Source organism: Nicotiana tabacum, chromosome 23 (genome assembly GCF_000715075.1).
Source record: "Nicotiana tabacum cultivar K326 chromosome 23, ASM71507v2, whole genome shotgun sequence".
NCBI classification, from domain to species: domain Eukaryota; kingdom Viridiplantae; phylum Streptophyta; class Magnoliopsida; order Solanales; family Solanaceae; genus Nicotiana; species Nicotiana tabacum.
Window position 1 is genome coordinate 31,828,001 of NC_134102.1, and position 21,138 is coordinate 31,849,138.

At 36.2% G+C, this 21,138-nt stretch overlaps 1 protein-coding gene across 2 annotated transcripts; it reads right to left on the bottom strand.

Moving 5' to 3' along the window:
• Positions 1–275: 275 nt before the first annotated feature.
• On the bottom strand, positions 276–21,138 carry LOC107762362 (DEAD-box ATP-dependent RNA helicase 8). Of its 2 annotated transcripts, none has more exons than XR_001642769.2 (10): positions 20,610–21,138; positions 17,519–17,579; positions 10,612–10,846; positions 9,382–9,620; positions 8,682–8,933; positions 8,427–8,607; positions 7,288–7,376; positions 7,131–7,204; positions 6,921–7,049; positions 276–881 (listed from the first exon to the last, which is right to left on the bottom strand). XR_001642769.2 is itself a non-coding variant. In XM_016580718.2 (10 exons), exons 1-9 carry the CDS (start codon positions 20,912–20,914, stop codon positions 6,971–6,973), a joined length of 1,515 nt encoding a protein of 504 aa, XP_016436204.1. In that variant the 5' UTR covers positions 20,915–21,138; the 3' UTR covers positions 276–881; positions 6,938–6,970. The 2 variants fall into 2 exon arrangements, 1 of the variants encoding a protein (XP_016436204.1); XM_016580718.2 differs by having other exon boundaries at positions 6,938–7,049.

Below are 21,138 nucleotides of genomic sequence, written 5' to 3' on the forward strand. Positions count from 1 at the left end.
AGGAAGAAGGATCAAAAATAAAATTCTAACTACATTCACACTCTGTTACACTTTGTGTCCATTTATACCCTTACCAATAGCAAACCATCTCTTATTTGACCTTGACCATAACAGAGCTCCAACCTAAAGTATAATGAATTAGCCCCAATAACTTGGGTCTTTTCTCCCAAAGTCCATGGTAAAGCTCCGTTAAATTCAAGGCAAATAGGAGACAATTTGCCAAGAGTATGAATGACACCAATATAACGGAGAATAAATAAAGAGAAAAGAACCAATCATAGAAATCCAGAAATAGATAAAATAAAATCATACTCTTCACATCAGCCAAACTGACTACATTCATGCAGACATAACCTGCTTGATAATTCCAAACGCGAACATAACAGGATAAAAGCTATAAGAGCTGAAAGGAGTACAGAGCCCTTGGAACACATGCTTCTACACAAATACTGAGACAGTGCTTGAACCTCTAATATTCATCTCTGTAAATTCACGAAATGATTACTCCATCACTTAAGATGTTGGGAGATATCTTTAGGCATCACTTTTCCACCACCAATCCCCACATTGATATATGCCGTCAGATGAGATGAATATTGATCCAAATACCATAGAGCAACTACTTTTACAGCTTTATCCGGCGGACATACAGCGAAAAGGAAACAACGACAAATGCCAAAAACTACATAAACCAGGGGACTCACCAACAGTCAGTCTCTGACCGGACCTATCCAGTGTCAGTATGTACTGCTAAATTCTTTTGGATCACTTAAATTTTGTCATTAGATCTAAGATGAACTCCATCGCTCAGCAACCATGAAACAGCCAAGTTATCCATTCTATCAGCCTCTCAGGAGTCGCATACCTTCAACTTGAGATTTCTGCAAGAAAAAAATGGCTCCAATAAATACCTCAACCTCTTTGCCTCTCATCCTAAAGTTATTTTGGGGAAAGAAAGGGGGCGTCAGCATAACAAATTATTTTATTTTATAAAGCAGTATAACAAAGTATAGCACACTGGATGACGCTTTATGTCAGGCTTTTCCTATTTCTGGACATTCGAGAAGAAATGTAAGAGGACACAGAACATTCAATCATATTGGGAAATTGACAGGGTCAATCATCTTTTACAAAAACTGGAAGCAGCGAAATTGATGGAGGAGTAACAAGATGCCACTGTGTGGACACTGGACAGGCAATAATAATGGTATTTTTTCCGTTAGATCTTATTATGCAAGGCCGCTCGAACAGGATAATACCACAACTAGGGGTGTGGTTTGGTTCGATTTTCATCATAACAAACAAATCCAATTATTTTCAGTTCCGTTTTTCAATTTTTTGTCGGTTATATTTGTTGGCTCGTGAAACAGAAATTCATGATCATTTTCTCCCTAAAAACATCATAATTACCCTGTTTCATAATATCTAACTTTCATTCATATATGTTTTTCAAGCCTAACCAAATTGTAATAATTAGAAAGAATAAAGAAACGACTCCTAAAAGTCTGCAATAGGAATCCAAAATTCGACATGAAATCTAAACAATGAAATGCTTTGTTTACTTTGTTGATGAAATATCTCCAAATCAAAAATATACTCCCTCCGTTTCAATTTATGTGAACCCATTTGACTGGGCACGGAGTTTAAGAAAAGTGAGAAGACTTTTGAATTTGTGGTGTAAAATGAAACACATATATTTTGTGTGGCTATAAATCATTGCATAAAGGTAAATTGTTTCCAAATAGGGAAAGGGGTCATTCTTTTTTGCACGGACTAAAAAGAAAATAGGTTCACATAAATTGAAACGGAGGGAGTATATATATATATGAGCTTAATAAATATATATAAGCTTGTGAAAATGAAAGAACAAAGAGATTGAAGTATTTAAAAGACACTTGCTAATTAAGTGACCATATACATTAGAATCAAACATTTAAAAAAACAAAATGGATCCTCTATAATAGCTCTGTTAATGAAATCCGACATATCACGAATATGTCTAGACTAATTTATAAAGAAAAAATCATATAAACTTTTAAATTATTTATAAGAATAAATATATTTACATTGGTCTGGTTCGATTTTTTCTTGTCCAAAACAAAACCAAATACATAACGGTTTTTAAAGTCGGATTTCAATTATTCATGAACACCCCTATTGGTGCATGTGGGGTGGTCTTTATGGTTTTAAGGTTATAATAAAGCAAAACAAGTTTGATTTTGTGCATAAATTTTGAGTCTTTTGTTTATGAATGGTGTCCAAAATGGAGTCTACACTTACATTGCCTTATTATTTATTTGTAATGATATTTACGTGTTTGGTATTATTATTTTTTTGAGAAGGTTATTTACACGTTTGGTATTCTTTCACAGCAATTTGGATGCCATACTTTTAATGGGGAAAAGAAGTATGATCTTGATGTTCCAATAAAGTTTACTACAATGATTTCATGTAAAAATTAAAGCTTTTTACATGAAATTCCTTGGAGGTGATAGAGACAGTCTTGTGTTTTGAAGCCTGATCATGATATCGCCCGATGTATTCTTGGATATCCTATGCTTTCTAACAGTCTGTGGCACAGCGTCGACCACATATTATTCCCAATAAATGTTTCTCAACCATGACAATATTGGCAAGATTATTTTCAAAGATAGATACCTATATGTGTATGATTTCATGCATGGTACAACTCATAAAACAAAAGTTCAAAAAGTGGTTGATGCATATTCTGTTATTATGACTCACCTCTTGCTCTTGACTTTTTTGGCAAAAGAAAAAACATCAAATTGGATAAAGGTCCATAGAAAGGTAAGACATTGGTGGATTCGTTCAATGTCGTTACGGTTGAATACGTTATTCCACATATGGAAAATGCAAGTATCTTCACGGACATTGAATGGATCCACCCCTTTCTTTATACAGACCTTATCCAATTCGATGTCATTCCTTTTTTAACCAAAAAAATCAAGAGCACACAAGGTGTGCGCGATAATAACAGAATAGACAACAACCATTGTACGAACTTTGATTTATGAATTGCACCATACTTCGAATCATACACATATAAGCATTTATTTTTGAAATATAATCTTGTCGGTATCTGATGCCACTGTTCAAACATATTTATTGGGAACAATATGTGATTGACGGTGTGAAAGGACTGTTTCAAAACATAAAATCTCCAAAAATATACTAGACGATTTTATGATCAAGTTTCAATACAATATTGTCTCTACTATTTCCAAGAAATTTCTTATAAAGAGCTTTAATCTTGAGATCAAATAAAGAATCCTTAATAGTGAACTTCACATGAATACCAAGATCATACTTTTCTTTTCTTCTCAAATAATAAAATATGGAATCCAAATGCTATTAAAGAATATCAAACATGTAAATATCTATACTATATTAAAAGCATGAAGGCCCTTAGCGAAATGTCATTCGCCTTTTTTACCCATTAAAAATAGATTTCACACTAGACAAAATAGTCATTTACTTATTTCTCTAATAATTAGTAGGCATTTAATTATTTTCCTAATATTTAAGATTAAATATTTAATTAGTTTTCTAATAATTAGTATTCTTTTAGGTTTAGACGTTTTGAAGTCTTTTTTTCTCCGTTTGGCACAATAAATCCTTAGCCAAAAATAAAATTCTACATATTGCCTTTGAGAACAATTTAGTACAAAAATAACTTCTATCAAGTAGTATCAACTTGACAAAAGTTACGGAATATTCTGCACCGCCTTGTAATGTGATTGGAAATTGATAGATCTATTGTTGAGTCCACATCAAAGTCTAACATACAAAACTATTACATGTACTCTTATCGCAAGTTAGAGTTGGTTTCCTTCAACCAAATCATCAGTACTGATCATTTGGTTCTTGATCAGATTCGTAAGTTCGGCCTTTTTTTTGTGTCTTTAGTTTTCCTTTGCTATTAAGTATAACATTGATTTTTTGTCTATATTAAACTCTTGTGTATTTTTCATATAGAATCAGTGTGTCTTCAAAATATTGATATGTGAAGTTGATTATAGAATTTATTTGCCGGTTGATTCTCTATTTGTTATGGTCTATTAATTCATTAACGTCTATATGTTCTCCAGATTCTTTGAAGCACTTGAGTGAAGATAGTATGTGTATTTTTTTCTTTTTTCTTTTTAATTCTGTGTGTTTTTTTCCTTTTATTTTTTATTTGTATTGATCATGGAATTTTCGAATTCTAAATGTCATGTTTATTTTAAGCATGTTTTAACCTGAGAAAACGTCCCGTCAAAACAAACGCTCAATTATTAAATTTTCTTCCTAAATTTGCTATACAGACTAAACTGATAAAAGGATATTGATAGATTATATAACAATGCTTTACATATAGTGAAAAATCAATAATTACAATTATATTTAATCAAAACTATTTATTGAAGTAAGATAAACAAAATGTATCTAAAGATACTTCCATCACCTAATGAATCGAAATTATAAAGATGAGAGATATTTCATTACCTAATGAATCGAAATTACAAATTTTAAAGATGAGAGATATTTCATTACCTAATGAATTTTAGAATTACAAAGATAAAAGAGAAAGATATTTTTTTGTATAAATTTGTAATGATTAATAGGATACGTCTCAAGCACTACTTTATATCTATTTAGTATAAAATAAAATTAAAATATGGAACATTTTTTAGTTGAAGGTAATGATTAGTGATTGAGAACTGCTCTTGTGGCAGTTTATTCTTTTATTGAGTGATGTATATAGGATCAATATTTATTAGTTTTAGTAACATGTACTATTATTTTGTAACTCAAGCACAATATTTCAATATAATATTTATATGTTTTTAAAAAAGTCTTTTACCACTTGAGATAGTATACACGTGCAACGCGCATATCACAAGACTAGTCAGTCCAAAAAAATATAAAGGCAATGTTACTCCATTTTTAAATCATTCATAAGCAAAACACATTCAGAAGTTACGCACAAAATCAAACATGTTTTGCTTTCTAGTTATAATACAAAAAACCCACCCGAAATCACCTTTAAAAAGCACCAGAAAACCACCCCAACATGCACAACAAAACACCAACCCAGTTAGCAATGGATACACCACAAAGAAATGCACTAGAATTATAAAATGAAAAAAATGCAACAGAAACATCTGAACAATATGCAACACTAGAATTATAGAGAACACTCACCTTACATAAAAACCTAGATTGACAGCCATCCAAAAAAATACACCTTACTAGCAGTGAAAGGTGGTAATTTTTTCAACCTTTTCAATAGAGAGCCTTGTTAGAATGAAAATCTTATTTATGAGGAAATACGCATTACTATGATTTGGAAAGTGAGGGTCCTCACAAAAGTTGCATGTTTTGGATGGATTGCGACTCATGGCGCATGTTTAACTCAAGACAACTTGCAAATAAAAGGGTAAGTGTTGTGTAATAGGTGTTTTTTGTGTGAAGGTCCTCACAAAAGCTCTCACCAGTTGGGGGGGGCAGAGAATGGATAATAACATTAATAGTAATAATAATAATCTGGACTATTTGGTTAGCGAGATATCATAGGTGTTTTGGTGGAAAGGAAGAACATATTGCTTTTGTAAAAGATAGAGGTCTTCAGTACTTGTATTTTTTAACAGGGGTGTGAATGAATTAGGGAATCTTTTGGATTTAATTGACTCCTTGAGAGCAGAATAGAGTTGAATATCTCCTTCTTGTACATATTTTATTCCTCCTGGGTACTTTAAAATAATTACTTATCCAAAAAACAATCACTGAACAAACAAAGTGAACCATGTATAATCCCTGGGTTTTTTTGAGAAAGGTATAGTCCCTGGGTTTTCTGAACTATTTTAATGAGTAGACTTCATTTACCTCCTAGACTCCTTGGTGTGCCCGATATATCTACCCCATAAATCCTCTATTACATCACAATGACATGTAAATGGGGCATGCTGGAAGAAAGCCTTTGTAGACTTCCTTTTTGTTTTCAGCATATTAAACCAAGGGCCACAACTACTTTTTAAACAAATAAGCCTTGCAACTATTTATCCATACCAAACTCTGTAATGGATATTTTCCTGGCTAAGCATCTTACATCATTTTGACGTTTGGTGTAACACTTGAATTACCTCACAAGTCACTACTCCCAACCACATTTAAACTTCATTTTATGGGAGGCAAAATGAAACTGGAGAAAGCCCCAAAAAGATAATTAAGAAAAGGTTTGACCACCAGCATGAGAATATCATAATAACTTGATTGAATGACATCAAAATGAGGAAATTGTCAACTACTCAAAGGACGTTCAAGTTCTGCCTAAACTTGTACATAAAATTGAGAGCTAAAAGAGATTATACTCCATTTTAGTTTAAGTAGATAATTATTTAAAAAAATAGTAGATTCCAGAAGATTCTGGTCCTCTTTTGCCCTAAAATAGAACCACTGCAAAACCAATTTAAATTCAGTTCACATTCTCCGAGGTTGAACTAGTCCAGTTTTGAACCAACAATTCATCAAATTGAAAATGGTCATTCGTTGATCATTTCTTTTTAAGCATCGACTTAAAGCAACTGCATATTGCATAGATTAAATCCATACAAAACTGTATAGTTTATACAAATCTAGTCAACTGCACATTGACTTCTGATTCAAATAAATTAGTCATGTATCAAGCAAACCTAGTCAAATGCTTTTAACACATTTTTAATGATAAACAGGTAATAACTTTTAGTGTCCAGGCCAGCCTGCACACACCTCGATTATTACATCGAGTACCTGCTACCTCCACGAACCAGATTAAATGCAAGTAAAAATAAAGTCAAACGATGATCGGCAATTGACACAGACAGAAAATGCATCAGCTCATGTAGCTCAGGACAATAACAAATTGCATACGTGAAGCATACCTGTACAAAAGACTCACCATTGGTACACCATCAACCATGCAGCCAACTGATCACTGGCAATATATAGCCTGATCTATGTGCGGCGGAATTTGCTTGATCTCTGTTCCTAGCTCTTGTTCAATTCGATACCTGTCAGAGACAATCACAGTATCATTAGTTCATTACCAAGTATGTTAACTAAATGACCTTCTATTGCAAAAGAAGGCATACAGATTGAAGCGATCCTCAAATGTAATCAGGTTCACAGCTAAACCAAGATGCCCAAATCTCCCTGAGCGCCCAACCTGCAACAATATATGTAATAAGAAAATAGCACATAAAGAGAGAGAGAAAAATGATTCACTCAGCAAAGATTTGTCATCTATACCCTGTGTAAATACGTCTCTGAATTCTTGGGGAAATCAAAATTTATAACAACATTGACTGCTTGAATATCAATCCCTCTAGTAAACAGATCTGCACTCAACATGAAAGAAAAGGTTACTAAATCGATCAAAAAGATACATTAAACATTACACAATATAATTACAAAGAAGTGCACTTAGTTATCAACTTGGAAAAAAGAGGACTCAAAGAAAATCGGGTGTGAACAATTCAATATCAAGTCAGAATCATCATCTATCAACAGGCACAAGGACAAGACCATCAAGCAATAGACAAGAAATGACAGAGAGTTGAAAAATACCAAGTATAAGAAAGAGATTGACGCAACAACCAAGATAAAAGGGAAACTACACAAACATTCTCAGTTAACTCACCTGGACTAGTTTCAGGAATCAGGGAGGCACCCATAAAAAAGAAAGTGCAAACACACCATAACCTAAGTTGCTCGGACTCGGGTGCGAGTATCTAACACGGGTACGGATCCGAGAGTCGGATTCAGCAAAATCTAAATTTTAAGATCCGGGGATGCGGATCCAGGTATGGATACGGGTGCTAGGATTTGGCTAAGAAAATTCAAAATTATAAATACAGCTATAAATTCTAATATTTCATTCAGAAAGTATCCCTCTTTTCTATGAGAAAGAAACATTTATAAATAGCATAATTAGGTGCCATTCAATTACGTGTCACAAGTAGCATATAGTGGAAAATAAAGGGATCATTTTATTAAGTTACAATTAGAGTCCTTTAGGAACTGCAGTTCTCTGCTTTGTTCACGTCTTTTTGGTCATCTTCCCCAAGACCCCAAGTGTTTTAAAATCTGTTTTATCTTTTATTTTGCGAAATCAAAATCTCAAATTTTCTCCCAAATTTGTCCATGGACTCCGGTCAAAGTATCCGACGTTGGTTGACCGAATCCCAAACGTATCCCGCACCCGTCCCGTGTCAAGACGGGTTCGGCATCAAAAATGAAGAGTTTGCGCAACTTAGACCATAACTAACAAAGGGTAAATCCAACCACCAACATTGATGACAAGCTGCCCCTTGAAAACCAGCATTAACAACAAAAAATGATAGCAAGTATGAGTACTAGTAGTTTCAAGCAGATGCCATTTATCGTACCAGTACAAACAAGGTTCCTGCAGGCACCATTGCGGAAGTCGTGAAACACTCTGTTCCTGTGATCTTGAAGCATCTTTGCATGGATGTAGAAGCATGAATAGCCTAGCTCTGTGATCTTCTTGGCGAGAAGTTCCACACGGTTTACAGAGTTACAGAAGATAATTGATTGGTTGATTTGAAGCTGCAAAAAGTTTTAAAATGTGTGAATTGCAGCAGATTTCAAAATATCCAAGCAAAGTTATGTTATATACTGACCTTTGAGAATAAAGTGTTGAGGCAGTGAAGCTTCTGCCTTTCTTCTACAAAAGCATAAAATTGTGTTATACCCTTGAGAGTAAGTTCGTCCATAAGGTTGATAACATATGGCTTCTGCAGAAATCTATCTTTGAAGTCCTTGACTGTGACAGGGAATGTAGCAGAGAACATTAAAATTTGACGATTTGCTGGCAAGAAACGAATCAGCTGCACAATGGAAGGTTGGAACTCCGGAGAAAGAAGCTTATCAGCCTGAAGAACATAAGTACACACAAAGATAGAATAACTAGTCATGTTGAGTGTTGTTTTCAGTCGAAACAGAAAGATGCCATATGTGGGAATCAGTCCTTAGGGAGAAATCATTCTGAGAAAGTAATAACATTGTAGGTTCTAAGTGAATAGAATAACCAAACCAGCTTTTTTTTCAAATAAAGTCATGACCGAACTAGCTTATGCTAGCATATTTTCCCACATTAGTTAGAAAAGGAAACCTTACATGCCGCCAGAGACCTTATGTTGACCTTATGTGAAATAGTACTTTATACTAAGGCACTCAAACAATTTTTTGTTATAAGCATGCAGTCGAACAATTAATAGCAAGTTATCATCCTTTCAGTCTTCTCTGTATTCTCTCAAGAAGACAATTGATAAAGATTTAGTTCCACCAAATATAAAGTGGGGAAAAGGGAAGAAGAATTACCTCATCCATGATAAGCATGGAGCAATCTTTCAAAACACATATTCCCTTTCTCGCAAGGTCAAGTATTCTTCCAGGAGTTCCCACTAGTAAATGAACTGGTTGATAGAGTCGCATTATATCATCCTTCAAGCTGGTACCCCCAGTGGTAACCATGACTTCAATGTTTAAGTGCTTCCCAAGTTCTTTACAAATTTGAGATGTTTGAAGAGCCAATTCTCGTGTGGGAACAAGGATAACAACTGCATCAGAGACACCAGACAAAGGTAAAAACACAAGCTAAAACTGAGTGATACAAACTTCATTTCTATGAAGAACAATAAAAAAACAACCATTTCTTTTTTGTTGCAAAGGAGGCTATATCAATCTTTAGGACCAGTAAACCTCATCAATAAAACTTCTTAACCAAAATACAAGCAAGTCATAACAGCAGGTGTATGTTTAACTGAACTGTATATGACAAGAGGGTTGCTGCAAAAGGAGAATTAGTTATAAAACTATCAGCACATGCAAGACTGAGAGAACACTCTCTTTCAAAACCTTTAGATTGCCACAAAGTTTACTCCATTGTTTTACCTATTAGCCTGCAATATAGGACATGATATGCTCCCCCCCAGGCCATAGTTCATATCTTTCAATACGCGCCATCAAAATGCACCAGTATAAATAACAACTTTCATGAGCCCATTCAACGTGCAACCAACTGAGAAGGAATTGCCATTTATATTTTATCTAGAACTCTAAAATTATGCCAAGTCAAGGTATGAACTTCAGCTACATTATTAAACAAACCAGCCCGAGCTTGAGATGCTGACATCAACACAGACTCGAGCTTAACTAGGTTTAACTCAAGCTCTTCATAATGTAAAAGTATTTTCATGATTGAGTAAGAGTTTGCATTTATGTTAAAAATAAATCATATAAAAAGAGCAAAACTTCCACAAGTTCCTTTTATTACAAGCTTTACATGTTCCCCTTCACAGAATAAGTGCACACTAATGCACTTACATTGAAATTAAATTCAGAAAATTACTCTGCAAAAGAAGTTTGTTTGTGTCATATAGATGCACACATAATGTTTCCATACTGCTATGTTGCAATTCCACTAAGAAACAGGAATGTTTTATAGGGGCCTAAAAGAGCCAAGCTGGCTGAACTCAATTACTAAATGATATGCCATGTATTCGAACCAATAAAGGGTTCACAAAATAACTATGAAATGCTTGTAAGAACCTTGAATGGCGTTGACGTCCTGATCAATTTTTTCCAATGCCGGAATGCAGAAAGCAGCAGTTTTCCCAGTTCCATTTTTGGCCCTAGCCAAAATATCACTCCCAGTAAGAGCGATTGGGATACTTTCTTCCTGGATAGGAGATGGTCTCTCAAAACCCTTCTCATAAATTCCCATAAGCAATTCACGCTTAAGAAAATAGTCTTCAAATTCATTTCCCTTGGTCGCTGTCACATCCTACCAGAAAAATAAATGGTTAGCACAGCAACTAAGGTAAGTCCAAAGGAGACAAAGAAACATAGGTGCAAATGCAGAACAATGAGAAATGTCTTCCTATAAAATAGTTTACAATCACCACCATAAAATGAAACCAAAAAATGCAATGATAAACAAACCAACTTAATGAACATGAGGATAACAAATCAAGATATGCAGAAACCAAAATATCTCTTCTTGATATGTTTTTTTTTTTGATTTTGCACCGGGTGTCCGAGTCTCTTTGAGCCCCGACTAATCCCGGGGGTGCACAGGCCCTCGGCAAGGAGTTTCCCGCAAGTGCACCACGGTTAATTCAGGTTTTACCCAGTCCGATGGCCCTCAGAAATTGTTTGCACCCAGTGGGTTTCGAACTTGAGACCTTGAAAGGGAGCAAACCCCAAGGCTCAAGTCAATTACCACCAGGCCAACCCCTGAGGGTTACTGATGTTACATTAACCTAGTATTAAAAGAATATAGAAAATTAATAGTGTAGAATCATAATATCCCCAACATATAAACTGCTAAATATCACATAAATAGCCCTTGCATGCAAAATATGACACGCCACAAGAAAGAGCAAAAATTGCAGGACTCCTGGAACAGAAATTCCTGACTTCCCACAACTCTACAGAAGCAACTTGTTATTGCTATTCCACTAAAACTGGCCACTTGCACTCTTAATCAATGCCAAGCCTCTTTGCACAAGGGCACTTAACAAGTTTTCAGGAACACAATTACAGAGATGAAAGATGAAGATGGTATAGTTCATAGACACCATACAGGAAAATAAGAAGGTACGACATGACTAAGGGAAAACCTCATAAGTAAACTGAAGAATACACTATATACTAAAAGAATGACAGCAGCTTTAGCTTTGTTAGAAGTTTAAGAGGGTATTTGGGTATATATTGATCTGTGTCAACTGCTTAAACTGCTTGAGATGGGGCCCCTTTATTTATCATTTCAGATCTGCGACACGCCCAGCCCTTATGAGCAGCATGAATCTTTTTCCTGGACAAAAGATGTAGAAACATTTTGTTTATGCAGCACAGTGAGACTCAACCACATGACTGATCAACTACCATGTTGAATGGTGCGAACTGTCTCATTTAAAAGTTTAAATGGTTAGATAAGGCAATGTTATCAAAGGTGGAAAGCACAGGAAAGAGCTAAGTGTCAGCTCAAACTTTAAGCCCAAAGCCTGGGTAAAAGCTAAGGCAAGAGAAAATATTAAATGTGTGTATGTAATGCAAGAAAAAATAAACATAAATACAAACATTTATATGCACCAAAGAATTGAGAAACTGCAACCAATCGGAATACATAAAGTAAAGATTATGTCAATTAAGTTTAAATGTCACCTCAAATTTCTGAATTAGATGCAAGATTCAAAATCAGATGAGTGACTAGTTTTCTTTTACAAAATTTACAATTTCCTATTTCGAATCACCAACAAATTATCAATTAAGTTTCTCAACTTAGTATATCAATTTTTCTATTTATTATCTAGAGTTGTCCTCTTTAAGACAGAGCCATGGGCGTTGAGATGTGCACAACAATGCACTAAACTGCCAGTTAGACGAGGCAAAGCATCTAGCCTATTTTATACTGAGATTCAAGGCTCAGATGTGCCTTAAGCAGCCCTTTTACAACACTAAGAAAGGGGAATTATTCTCTATCATTGACTTCACCTAAACTTGACCATTTGTTTTGCATAGCGGTGGTGGTCGAGCGAAATTGCACACACCTCAACCTTCCACTGGATGACTGCTAGTTTGCCACCTCCCACCAACAGAAATACTGGGTAACTTTGTGCACAAAGACTTAAGCAGATGGAAAGAGATCACCTAGTGTTTTTGGCGTTATCACTAACTTCACCTAAACTTGACCATTTTTTGGATAGAGGTGGTGGTCGAGCAAAATTGCACAAACCTCAACATTCCACTGGATACTTGCTAGTTTGCTACCTCCCACCAGCACAAGTACTGGGTAACTCTGTCCACGAACTTATACAAATGGAACAAAATCACCTAGTGTTGTTTGTCTTTATTGGAATTTGAATCCTAGTCCCCAAGGTTTGCATGCACTTCATTGATCACTCGGCTACACTCTTGGGTGCTAAATTTGAACATTTTTACAAACCATGTTTCAACTTTTTATCATGAACTAAAGACTTAATAGAGAAGAGAGCCAAAATAAAGTCAGAATATGGCAAAAGCATCCTTCATACGAATGAGCTTTGAGCTTTTTCTTTCTGAAGCAAAGATCTAAGATTGTTACTTGAATTTTCAAGATGTGCCTGTCATATATCAAACTATAGATAGCAGGTTACAACCTTGAGAGGCTGCATCCAGTGATGTCACATTTTGTATACATGTCAATGATGATTTTAAGGATGATCCTAACTGAGGTTGTCTCCGAACTTCACATCAACTTCTCAAAAGATTCTCTCTTTCCGGTAAATCCGTTGTCAAACATTCACCAGTTGGTTAGCATCAAACAGTGTAACATTGCTTCTCTTTCCCACGATTTATCTAGGATTTCCTTTGGGGGAAAAGCACAAATCCATCAACATGTGGAATGGGGTTCTCGAGAAGATGGGGAAAAAAAGGTTGGCAAACTGAAAAAGGCAGTATTTACCCTTCGGGGGAAGAGTCACTCTCATCAACAGTTTTTTGATGCTCTTGCTACCTACACCATGTCTCTCTTTCAAGAACCGATGTCAATCTTAAAGCGTATGGACAGGCTGAGAAGAGATTTTCTATGGAAAGGTAACAAGCAGGGCAAACCTCTGTCTCATCAAATAGGAAGAAAGGGGTCTTGGTATTAAGAACATGAAGTGGTATTGGAGATTCAATAGGGAGAACGCCCTATGGAGAGATTACTGGCTGGAAAAAAACACTTTGAGTAATTCTTGGAGTCAAATGCACCTCGTGGTAAGTTTGGAAGCATATCCATTCTTATGGAGGCAAATTCTCAGACAATTCTGATTTTTTACTTGGAAATGGTATGAAAAATATATTTTCGGAAGATGCTTGGTTGGGTCTCTCACCCTCAGAGATCAATTTCATGATATCTATAGCATTTCTTCTCTTCACAATGCCGTGGTAGCTGATTTTTCCACTTTACAAGGCTAAGATCTTTTTCTTCAGAAGGAATTTAAATGATTGGGAAGTTCAAAGAACTCATTTTGAGGAAACAAAAATCAGATTCTATAATTTGGTAAGGACAGTCAAATGGCCTCTTTTCTGTGAAACCTTGTTACAAGCTATTAAATACTCACGACACAGTGGCATCTATCCATCAAAGAGCATCTGGGATGATAATGCCTGAAAGTCTCAAGTTTCTCTTGGTTAGTGGGTGGCCACCCAAAAAAGAGGCTTTCAGATTTGTAGTAGATGTCCTCTATGTGAAAAACATTCCGAAGATGTCAAACACCTTTTCCTTGCAACAACAATAACTACGCCTTTGTCCTAAACAAAGTTGGGGTATCCTTACTTCTTTATTTAATAAGTTCAACTCATATCATCATCATGCCAAAACAAAATAATAGTAGTGAAAATAACTTTTTTATAAATAACACGAGTAATAATATAAAAAAAATAGTAATATTCAAAGCTTATTCTTAGCTAGTATGTATCACCTATATAGATCTTTTTCTTCCATTGTGCCCTATCCTTAGCTAAGTTTGCATTGATTCCAAGGATTTGTAGGTTTTTTGAAACAACTTTTTTACATGTGATTTAAGGTCTACCTCGTCCCATTTTAACACCTTCATTTACCATAGTTTCACACCTATGGACCGGTGCATCTGTCGGGCGACCACAGAAAAAAACACCTTATTACTATCCAAAAAAATACAACCTAAAACTAACTGAAAACATTGCCGTAGTACAATCACTCCAGAAGCTTAACCATAGAAGGCTAGTTCTGCTCCTACCGGAGCAAACTCTCCATCACCTAAGTTATCAACAGCACCTCCAACCCAAACCGGTCTTGGAACACAAACCTCACCCAGGCGAGTAAATCAAAAGATGCTTGCACTTACAAGATCCCTCCCAATATATATTTCCCAAATACTGTTATGGATACTGCTTTAAGTGACATCACTTTGGATGCTCAAACACAAACAACAGAAGGCTTAAATTCATAATATTCTTATTCCTTAGCTACATATTCTTTCTTTTTTTATTTGATAACCGAGAAATCCAAAAGGGTCGGTGGGACATGGTTCGAATTTTATAAATAATCCATATTTTCTTAGCTATATATTCCGACAACATCCATGACCAAAAAAATGATAAGGCCACAGTCCTGGACTGGCAACTAAAGAGGGGGGGGACCAGGCATTCTATGTAAGTTGGACATAAAGAAAGCCTTTGATCAATTAAATTGGGTGTATCTTATCTCAATACTCAGTCAGATGGGGTTTGGCAACAGGTGGATCAAATTTAATATCTCCACGGTCAAGTATTCGATCATAGTCAACAGAAGCCCGGTTGGTTTCTTCTCACCACAAAGAGGTTTGAGGCAGGGAGATCCCCTCTCTCCCTTCCTATTCATATTTGCTATGGAAGGGTTAAGCAGAATGTTAGACAAGGCCAAACGACTACAATGGATAAGAGGATTTGATGTGGGAGTTCAGAACAATATCAATATCTCTCATTTGCTATATGTTGATGACACTCTGATTTTATGTGGTACAGACAAAGATCAGGTGCTTCATCTAAATCTAACTCTTCTTCTTTTTGAAGCACTTTCAGGTTTAAATATCAATATGCTCAAGAGTGTGATCTATCATGTCAATGAAGTTCATAATTTGGAGGAGCTAGCAAGAATTCTGGGTTGTAATATTGGCACACTTCCTACCACGTACCTGGGCCTACCATTGGGAGCAAAGCACAACTCTTCAACAATATGGAACGGGGTCATTGAGAAATTTGAGAGAAGATTAGCCTCCTGGCAGATGCAATACCTTTCAATGGGTGGTAGACTCACACTAATCAATAGTGTCCTAGACAGCATTCCCACATACTACATGTCACTACATCATATGCCCAGCAAAGTGTTAAATCAGTTGGACAGGATAAGGCGAAATTTCCTTTGGGAAGGGAATAGCACTGAGCATAAGTTTCACTTGGTGAAGTGGAAAAAGGTCATCCTCCCAAAACACCAAGGAGGATTGAGAATCAAGGACCTGGCAATTCACAACAAATGCCTACTGATGAAGTGGCTTTGGAGGTACACACAAGAGGAGCAACCTTTGTGGAAGATGGTGGTCAATGCTAAGCACGGAACTCAAGGCAATTGGTACACTAAACTCACAAGAGCACCCCATGGTGTGGGAGTGTGGGAGTGTGGGAGTGTGGGAGTGTGGAAGTGCATACGCAGATTTTGGGAGGAATTCTCTGATCACCACCACCTTACATTTGGGAATGGACAACAAATCAAATTTTGGAAGGATAAATGGTTTGGGAATTCAGCCCTAAGGACTGACTATCCTAACCTGTTCCAGATTGCAAGTGATCCTGACTCTACAATCATTCAAAATAAGGATGGCCCCATTTGGAATGTTACTCTAAGAAGGAATTTACAGGACTAGGAGGTTTCTGATTATGTTCGACTGCTAGAGGCACTACTTGGCGTCACACTAAATGAGCACATCACATATAAGTTCAGATGGGGAGGAACAAGTGATGGTAGGTATTCTGTGAAGGTAGGGTACAAGCTGCTAATGGCTAGAAATGGAATTACCGATCTTTGGCCATGGAAATTAATATGGAGAACCAGATTACCACCCAAGGTCATCTGTTTCAGCTGGACTGCACTTTATGAGGCATGTTTGACTCAAGAGAACCTTGTCAAAAGGAACTTCCAGTTAGTTAATAGATGCTACATGTGTCAAAGGGATGCAGAAACCAACAACCACCTATTCCTACATTGTAGAGTTGCAGCAGATATTTGGAGCATGTTTTGCTCTGTTTTTGGTATTAGCTGGGTTATGCCTCACAACATGAAGGAGGCATTTCAGAGCTGGGGCAGCTGGAAAGTTGATAAAACCATCAAGAATATCTGGAAAATGATACCTGCTTGTATTTGTTAGAGCATATGGAATGAAAGAAATAGAAGATGCTTTGATGGACTTTCAACTCCTAAGTACTACACCCTAAAAGCTAAATGCCTTTTGTTTTTATTTAGCTGGGCAAATGTTTCCCCCGTAGATTCCCCCGACACATTTGTGAACTTTGTTAGCTTTTTGTATCTAAGTTAGCATTCATGTAGTAAGCTAAGAGGTGGTCTTTTTTTTGCTTTTTGAAGCTTTTATGCTTCTGCTTCTTGTAATATTTTGCATCTTCTTGATGATATCAATGAAGCCAATTATTTCATCAAAAAAAAAAAATGATAAGGCCAAAGAAAAAATTATGAGATGTTTCTATAACCACATTCTTTAGCAAGTACCACTTCATTTTACTACATTTAATTTATGAAACAGCCAAAGTGAACATAAAGTCTGAGTTACACAAAAGAAAAAATTTTAAACATGATTTCTAGGAAGAATAAGAACGAATATGGCTTTAACAGTGTGATCATCAAGAGAATAAATCAAGATAAATTCAACTAATAGCATATAGGTTGACAAATGCAAGTTACCTCTGTCCTGTATCGAGTATCAGGTGCTGGGATGTTCAACCTCGCCTTCCAGTCTTGTGAACTAGAGAAGAGGAAAAAGAGAAGATTTAGCTCTCCATTTTAAGGTTTAAACCATGTTCATCAGCATAGTTGATAAAATAAACCAGACACATGAAACATATAATCCCAAAAACCTTCCTAACATTATAGACAAGTGTTAAACAGTTGGACTTCGAGGAAAGATGTTTCATCCCCAACTAAGAATCAGAATTATACATCATTAGAAGCTAAGTTCCCTCGAAAGTGAAGACACCCCTTTGCCTAAGGCCCTTATGGCTCGGCATTAGTGACTTGTGTCAGATGAGCAGACTTCACAAGATTATTTCCCCCCCCATCCGAACATTCCTATTGTCTGCAGGAATCATATCGAGATTCACAACCAACTCTTTCTCCATTGTCCCACAGTTCACAAGATGCAAGGACATGTAGCCTTAATTTTGTGACATGGGTATCTAAGCATTGCAAGCTCTTGTATTGCTGAGCCCAATTTGTTGCATTTAAACAAACAGTGTAAAATCTATGAGAAACAACATTCTTCATTTACGAGAAAGCAGTTCCAACAACCATATGACTAGCTAAAGCACTCTGTCCATGAAAAATGACACATGTCAATATCTTGTGAACCTTATACAGCCCTGTCTAATCACATTTGCATCCTAAAGTGTCAACTATTAAGCTGTCTTTAATGCCAGAATTATTTAAGACTTGTGAATTAGCAAAATCTAAGTAAAGCCAGCAAACAGTAAACTCACTCAAGATTGAGCTCGGTGAAGGTACGTATTCATGGACCAAGCTTATCCTAACCTGAAAATAGAACACTCTCTACCTCCATCGTTAACCCCCTTTTCTCGAAGCTCAAAGTTGATCCCAACCACAAGTTTAAGACTTGTGAATTAGCTAAATTAAGTAAAGCCAGCAAACACTAAACTCACTCTAGAATGAGCTCGATGAAGTACTCATGGACCAAGCTTATCTAAAGTTGAAAGTAGAACACTCTTACCTCCATCATTAACCCCACAACAACAACAACAACAACAACCCAGTAGAATCCCACGAGTGGAGTCTGGGAGGGTAGAGTGTACGCAGACCTTACCCCTACCCCGAAGGGATAGAGAGGTTGTTTCCGGGAAACCCTCGGCTCAGAGATAATAGATCCGTAACAACAACAGAAACCAGAAAAGTAGTATCAGCATCGTAAAATACAGCAAATAAATGGAAAGGCCAAAATATGAAAGACAGAAAAAATGTGAAACACAATAAAAACCGCTAGCAGTTCTAGACAAAACACTATCAGACTAGCCAGCGCAACGAGGGAAACGCTCGACTACCCCCTTACCTACAACCCTAATGCTCGACCTCCACACCTTCCTATCATTAACCCCCTTTATCGAAATTTAAAATTGATCACAATTCCCAACCACAAGCTTTCAAGCGATACACACTAATACTATGTCAGTATCCATGTATATTGTTCTATATAGAGCGATTTAACTCCCCAACAGGGAGAGCAGATGGTGGGCATCTCCCTCAACAGGAAGGGAAACAAGAGAGTACTCCAGTTTCTATCATTTCACATAGCACACTTTCTGCAGTCCGTTTAGGAGGGTCTGGGTACTCAAGATATCTCATCATGGGTTTTCATCCTCAGACATATGGGCAAGTAGAGAGGACTATTTAGATGCTCTAGGACATGTTGCGACCATGAGTTATTGATTTCTGGATAATCGGTGATACGATCCTGGAAAGCACAGATAGGTTTTACCTGTTTCTACTTACCAGGCTATCAGTACACTGAAATATTTCTACCTGCAATTACAACTTTCCTGTAATGCACCCTAGTAAAAGCTCAAAACTAATTTAAACAAAGAGGATTAAGTACAAATTTTCAATGATGACACCCACTAAATCATTAATTCAACTAAATTCCCACAATTATCTCCAATTTAAAAATTCTAATTTGTATACTATTTTTGTATGAACAACTACCCTATCTTAATTTAGTAGAAAGATTCCAATCCTACCACAAACTAACCAACCGAAACTTGACAATGTCATCCATATGTTTCAAACAGAAGTCAAATTCAGCCTAAACTTAAACTCGTCGAACAAACATTCTCCATATGCAGGGTAGAGGACCCAAGTAGGGGAACTAGGTGTGGTCCAAACTTTATACATATCGCTCAAAATATTACTCCTTCCGTCCCATTTTATGTGAAAGTGTGTCAAAAAGGGGAGACAGAGGGGAGTAATAAATATTCATGTGACTCTCTTTCCTTTTTAGTATACCCCAAGAAAATAACATATTTCTATATTAGAAAATAACTTACTTTAAACTTCTCATTATAACTTTAATGAGATTATTTATAGCCACAAAAATATCTACAACTTTTTTGAGATCACAAATTTCAGAAGTCATTCTTCCTTTAAACTTCGTGTCCAGCCAAACATTGTCACAAAAAAAAGATAACTATAGTACTATTTATTTGATATTATCTCCTTTTTACTTTGTTCCAAGGAATGATATATTTTTATATTTACAAATCATCTAACTTTAAAATCCTCATTTTATCTTAATAAGATGATTTGTAGGCACACAAATGTTTATGGTTTATTTCAGACCACAGTTTCAAAAGTCTTACTTTATTTCTTAAACTCTTTATCGGTCAAATACCATTACATAACATAAACTGGGACGGAGGAAGTATTAAATATTTTTTACCAACTTCACACCCTTTTCACATAAGGGTAATGAGTACGAGAGAGGTGTGGGTGAAAAAGAATGAACCCCATAATTTCTACACATAATATGTGTGTTTGAAAAGCCACTAATAATATTTCAACAAATATTAAATTCGGAACTCATATTTTCAAAAGTACGATGTGTTCTGTCCTAAGAATTAAAAAAAATTGCACTTGTCAAGCTTAAATCTTGAATCTGCCTCTGAGTACCAGCAGTACTATTCGCCTCACTAACAGATGCTTAAAAATCTGAGTGGATCCGAACATATGGACACACAAAAACAAATAAATAAAGAAAGAAAGAAACAACTACCTCTGGTCAAGTGCTTCAGATTGAACAGTTTTTTCAACCTCATCGATCGACGAATCAGACGCCGCCAACTGTTGGCTCCTTCTGAGCCATTGCTGCTGCTGTGTTATCTGTTGTTGGTTCTGATAATGCTGCTGCTGGTGCTGCTGCTGGTGATTCATCGGATTTCTCTGCACATACTGCTGCTGAGGGTTTCTTTGTTGAAAATTAGGGTTTGCGTTAGGGTTAGGGTACATGTTTCCGCCGCCACGTCCTCCGCCACCGCCTCCCATTCCCGGCGGCGGATATCTTCCCCCTCTCGGATTCATCGCCAATGAAGAAAAAACCCTAAAAATTATAACGAGCGTAAAATTTGATGAAGTGAAAATGAATTAGTAATATAACACTATGAATATGAAGAATATTTGGTGAATCAGACGAAATTGTGAAGAAAATTTTAGTGAATTGGATGAAATCTTAGGGGAAATAATTGCAGGGATCGTGGGCCTAGGGCGTAAAAGAGATTTGTTAAAATTGCAAGAGAGGTCACTTC